Source organism: Magnolia sinica, chromosome 15 (assembly GCF_029962835.1).
Source record: "Magnolia sinica isolate HGM2019 chromosome 15, MsV1, whole genome shotgun sequence".
NCBI lineage: Eukaryota > Viridiplantae > Streptophyta > Magnoliopsida > Magnoliales > Magnoliaceae > Magnolia > Magnolia sinica.
This window is the reverse complement of record NC_080587.1, coordinates 73,845,654-73,851,950: the sequence shown is the minus strand read 5'-3', so window position 1 is coordinate 73,851,950 and position 6,297 is coordinate 73,845,654. Positions and strand designations below refer to the sequence as shown.

Below are 6,297 nucleotides of genomic sequence, written 5' to 3'. Positions count from 1 at the left end.
CAAGGGGTCAATTGTAAAAATTTCTGTAGGGCTGTAAATGGATACCCAGTGGGGTACTTAGACTTGACCCATGTGTTAAATGGTACGGATTTGGGTCCAAGAACAAACTCAGTTGCTAAATGGGTTTGAATCTGGTTTCCTTTATATTAAGTCGACCTGAGCTCATTTAGTAAATAGGCAGGTATGGCCTATGTTGAAAAGCGCCCATCCAAATCCATATTATAGCTTTAAACCTAGTAAAAAGGCTTGAATCAAAATTCAAGACATAACCTGCATGAAGGAGAGTTCATGAAGTCTATACACCATGACCAAAGTGGAATAGCTGACCAAGTGAAGATAATCATCTCTATCATTTTGATTTTTCCTTGTGCCATTATTTGTATTTTTTTGTTACGAAAAGTTGCTGAATTTAATTTTTATTATTAATTGACGTTGATTAATTTTAATATAAAATCAACATAACCCATACGCATTTATAAGTAGGTCTGATTCATGTTTAGATATCTCTTAACTAGACCTGTTAAACCCGACCCATTTATAAATGGGTCTGGGTAGATCTCCTTTCACAAGACCCAACCCCATTTACAAGTAAGTTCCATCCGATTGACTCAAATATGACCTAGACTCGCCCATGATAAAAGAGTCCGATCTAAACTTTAGACCCATATTTAGTAAATGGGCGGGCCTGGTTCTCACAAAACTTGCCCTAAGCCTGACCATTTACAATCCTAGGTTTTCTTAATGTTTATTAGCCATCTAACCTCCTTGTAATGTCAAGAAGACTCAAATAAAGGGACGATATAAAGTTTAGCTTGATCCAAAATTGTTGTGACTCACAAAGTTTTTAATGATTATTCATCACGGTTAATAGTGGTGAGATCCACCTGATATGTGTATTTTCTTAAAGTTTGAGATGGCATCCTAAAATCGGATGATAAGTCCTAAGTTCATATGAAAAAAATAGATAAATAGCATAAATATATAACAAATACATCTAGGTGGGCCCCACACAAATAGGGTATCACCCATGTAACAACTAATGTGCTATATACGACTCTAATAAACGCATGCAGCACATGTGAGACAAGTGACATGTATTGCACACGTGGGTGTACGTGAAATATGTAGTACGTGTGGTGCATGTTGCCAATGTTTCTCTTCTTTCATCTATAAAAGTATAAAAATGAAATTAAGATAATAAAGTGGCATCGAAAGAGGGGGAAGTGTCCATATCATTGGCTTTTTTTTTTATTACTTTTTAAAAGATGGGAGCAATTAGATGAGACCCCTGACTGACACAAGATGGTGCGGCCCTTGCCATGGACCCATCTTGATGTATGCATTCTGTATCCATGCCGTCCATCTATTTTTCCAAATCATTTGATGGCACTATCCAAAAAAATAAAGCAGATCCAATTATCAGGGGATCACACCGTAGTAAACAGTGGTGATTGACCATTAATGGGCCATATAAGTTTTTTTTATCAAGATGCTATTTTTTTCTTCCTTTCATCCAGTCATGTGACCTTATCAACGGATTGGATGGAAAATAAATGCTACAGAAACATTACGGTACTCCCTAAGAAGTTTTTAATGGTTGGGAATTCAATCACCACTGTTTCCTATTGTATGGGTCCACCTGATAATTGGATCTGCTTCATTTTTTTACATAATTATTTAAATGATATGAAAAAACTAATGGACGGTGTGGATACAGAATATATACATTAAAGTGGGTCCCATTGTAAGGGCCGCACCGTGGGAGGGCCTCACCTAATCCGCTCCTAAATGTGAAGGTTTCACACGCAACTGCTGATGTAAAATCGTCCAACCATGGGCTCAGGTGATGCATGTGCATCATCAGATCTAGATAATAGGATGGCCCCACCATGAAAATGGGATGGCCTTAAAATCGCACCATTGAAATCATCAGGTGGACCACAAGTAGAAAATAGCGGACAACCAAAAAATACCCACCTAATTTCCATGGTGGTCCACCTGATGGTTGGATCGGATTGATTTTTAGGGCCTCCAATTTTCATCATGGATTGCCAGTTGGATGCCATGCAGACAACAAGGTGGGCCCCGCACCTAAAACTAGTTGCATAAGCATAATAAGGATAAATGGGGCGATGGTCAGGTGATCCAGACCGTTGATAAAAACGGGTACGGGCATCTAGCAGTGTTTTTCATATGCAATATATCCCACCATCCTATCCATCCGAAAGGTGTCCGTCAAAGCAACGGTGTAGGATGAAAGTAGTTAATGGCCAAGCATTCATCAAGAGAAATGGGAGAAATGTGATGGACATGATTGTCTAACTGGTGCAATTTTTAAAACATGAGAAATCGGCGATAGATCCCACTAAATGAACGGACCAGATCAATACATCACCAGCCACCTGTACCATGGACGGTAGAGAGATCGCTCTGCCACCCACCCAATCCCGACATGGAAATTTTCCCATACAACGTTGTATCTGAATCTTCGTACGACGCTTTTCCTTCCCGCCAACGCCTCGCTCGTGTAGAAAATCCGAGCCGTCCAGGAAAAAGGTGGACCGCACTATATGGATTTTTGAAACGAAAATCCAGATGCCCCACTCATCAGACGGCCTCACGCCTTCGAGATCAAATAACAGCCGTTGGTCTGATTCAGTGTGCGAATCTAGCCCACCAAATGAGTGTCTTGTTCCGATCTTCGCCCCATGTGGGGCCCACCTTTTCGAACAGACTTAAAAAGAGCAAAAACAGAATTAAACACACCAACTTTTTTCTTTTTACAGATTCTAATCTAAAATCCAAAGATCCCACAGAAATTAAAAAAAAAAAAAAACTACTATTTCTGTCACGTGAGTCCGAGACGGTCCACGTGCGAAGGGACGCCGGCGACGGACATAGGCATGATGGGTAAGGTGAAGTACGTATCGAGCATGATCCGCTTCTGTATGACTTCCATCGTGGCCCCAGCTTCGATCAGATCCTTCACAACGGACGAGTAGAAGGCCTTGAGCTTCTTAAGCATGTACGAATACTTCAATCTCAGCCATCGAAGCCTCAACCGTCGGAAGGCCCTCAGCAGGAAGAACCCACCTCGGGTACGGCGCTTCTTTCGGCCGAGACGGATGGAAGGGCGCTTCCGACGCTTGGTTGGCGCGTCGGGGGGCTTGCATGAGATGCCAGCTGGGGTTTTTTTGAGAGAAGGCCACCGGAAAATGGTGGTCCTGCGGGGCTGGGAAACAAGATGGGCGTTGGGAGAAGACATAGGGACAGGGAATGAGCGAGTGCAGAGCGAGCGATGGAGACAGAGAGATGGGGGATTTATAACGAAGGGAATTATTCGATACTCTGGCTGCTTATCACGTTTGATACGCAGGCGCTGAGAAATTGTGCACGTGGCAAAATTTAACTCAAATTAAACGGTCCAAATTATGGTAACGGACTGGTTATGAGTGGAACGCTTGAAATTAGATTGGTTGATTAATATTAAATTCTGATTCGTTTCTACTTATTTGTTCAAATAGAACCGTTGGATTTTTTTCATTTTGACCGTCTAATAAATGTCCACGATCCGATGGTCATACAATAAAATAAGCATAATTTTATGGTATGTCTAAACTGGAACCGATTAATTGGACGGTTTAATTTGAATTTATTGTATGCCACTTAAGTTATTTCGACGTTATTTTATTAGTGCCTGCGTATCATCTATCGCAATCTGCCAGAGCATTAAAAAAACTCTCTTTATTATGAATTGACCAAGGGAAGGTGGGCCATTCGTGAGGGAAAAGGGACCCACGTGATGGGTGGAGAGGGATTCGAGGAGATATCGATTGATATGCGGCTGATATTTTGTCGGAATAAAATGGTAATTGGGGATTTTCCGGTGATCGTGTATTTAAATATGAAGGGTCAATTTACCGTTTTAGGGGACGTGTTGCAGGGAGCCCGTGCAACAAAAAGCTGTGGGGCCCACAGATTTGTGTGTGTGTGTGACATCGAAACCGTCCGGCATTTCAGCCAGATCAAATTAGGATGTGACCCGGCTGAGACATAACTCAAGTGGGCCCCACCACAGGAACCGGGCCAGCTAAGTCAACTCGCTCGACTCGCCTCGGAAAAGCTCGAATCAATTCAGCTCAAAGCTGAGTTTGATCTGGCTTGAACCGGTTTTTAGAGCTTGCAAATGAGTTCGAGCCAAGTTCAAGTTGACCCAATTTAACTCAACTCGGCTCGGATTGAAATATAGCACGAACAGGCTTGACTCAAATTGACTAGGTATCATCTGATGTTGCTCACCAATTATTTAATGAAATGACTTAATGAAGTGCCGCCAAGTAAGAAGGAATGTATGTTTTATCAAAATTTTTTTTTTGTTTCTTAATTTTGATATTACTTATAAAGTGTTTGACGAAATGCCTATAAAATTGTTGCTGGTGTTTTACATTCAGTGAAAATTTAAAAGTGCAGTCTACATGTTTATGAAAGCACTGCATGGGCGAACTCGGTTTAAATTAGCCTGAGCTGCTCACCAAATCGAGCCCAGCTGGCCAGTTAAGCTCAAGGACTGAGCCGAGCCGAGTTCGAGCTAAGGTTAGCTAGTGGCCAAGCCTGAGTCGAGGCCGACTCGACTCAGTTTGACTCGGTGCATACCCTAATGGTGGGTATGGAAACGCGCACCCTTGAAACCTTCACGGGCCCGTCAAAGTATTGGATCAGGGTGTTATTGTGGCTTCCCATACATCCTGGTGAGACACACCTAATGCACTGATTGAATGGCATACAAAAATTACTGTGGCCCTCGGAAGGGTTCATTTTGGGCATTTACATCTCTACTTTTTCTTATAGTGTGGCCCACTTGAGCTCTGCAGTGTTATAATTTTTGGGTTGCAGTCTTAATACAAGATAATGCAAATGATGAACGGATCGGATGTCACAAATACAGCTTTTTGTTGCACGGGCGGCTTCCTACAACAGCTGTACAAGGAATTGGCGTCCGTTGCAGGGGTTCGATGGAGCGCATCCCTGTGCGCTGTGGGTAGGATACAGGTGAGATTATCAACCGTACACGTGGCATGTACCTTAGACCAGCACAGTCCAAATGATAGTACCCTCTTTACGTCATTCACGTACTAAAAATCAAATGGACTTTTGAATTTGAAAGATTCCAATTTATCTTTACAGTCCATAGATGTCCATCTAGACTGGGCCCCACTTTCTGGATGGTTCGGATTTAATATGGATACAACACCCACTCACGGTTACCGTCGCGAGATGATTCTTTCATACGACTCACCGTGATGCTTGTGTGAAATCCACTCCGTCCATCCGCTGGGACACGTCGTGTGAGCAGCAGAGATTTCAACGGTGGGTGTCACTCTCTCCACTGTCTTCTGTAGTGGGTCCATTAAAGCTTTGGATTTCCCTCATTCTTCGTATCATGCCCTAAAATGATCCATCCAAATAAAACGATGGTGTGGATGTAACACATACATAGTAGTCAGACCCACAGTACTTGGTAACATTACTTCAACAATAAAAGTTCATTTCCCCCCGTGTGGCCCATTCAAAACTCAGATCTGTCTCATTTTTCAGCCCATAACATGAAATAATATGGAGAAACCGGTGGACGGAATGGATTTGGATAGATCATGGGGTCACGAGTCGGGGCCGATTTTCATCATCTTATTCCATAGTTCTTCCAAACATGCCAACGTATGTATTAGATGGGATTAGTAATGTAATTTCATCTAATACTACCTAATACACCTGGCCAAACAGGCCCAAATAAACAGTCTGGATCACGCTAACATCACATGGGTAGGCCCCAGGTAGTGTCACGTGGAACGTGTGTATCGTACACTTGCATGCCATTCTAATATTGCCGACGCACATGCACGTGAGTTATTCGATACTATGGTTGATTAGGGTGCCTGATACGCAGGCATTCACAGATGGTACACGTGGCAGACGTTTACTCAAACTAAACTGACTAAACCGTGGAACGGACTGTCGTTAAGTCATAGTGCCAATATCAGATTTGATTGAACAATCCTGACCTCTGATTCATCGACGGGTACTTTTCGTTTTCAACCGTCCATTAAATCTCCACCGATCCGATCGTCATATGATCAAATAGTCTTAATTATTTGTTCACAGACGTCAGAACTGAAACCCAACATTTGGACAGTTTAATTTGAATTACTTGTATGCCACGTAGGCAGCATTTAAGTAATTTCTTTGTACCCGCGTATCAGGCATCGCACCTTGCCAGAGTATCAAAGGTTTTCTCTTTGC

General features: G+C 42.4%; 1 protein-coding gene across 1 annotated transcript; it reads right to left on the bottom strand.

The window, feature by feature from the left end:
* Positions 1–2,302: 2,302 nt before the first annotated feature.
* Positions 2,303–3,306, bottom strand: LOC131227681 (uncharacterized). Its single transcript, XM_058223473.1, has one exon. The coding sequence runs from the start codon at positions 3,263–3,265 to the stop codon at positions 2,849–2,851; it is 417 nt and encodes a 138-aa protein (XP_058079456.1). The 5' UTR covers positions 3,266–3,306; the 3' UTR covers positions 2,303–2,848.
* Between the last annotated feature and the right edge of the window lie 2,991 nt (positions 3,307–6,297).

Coding starts and splice junctions, on each gene's coding strand:
- LOC131227681 (XM_058223473.1), bottom strand. CDS start 3,265: ATGTCTTCTCCCAACGCCCATCTTGTTTCCCAGCCCCGCAGGACCACC.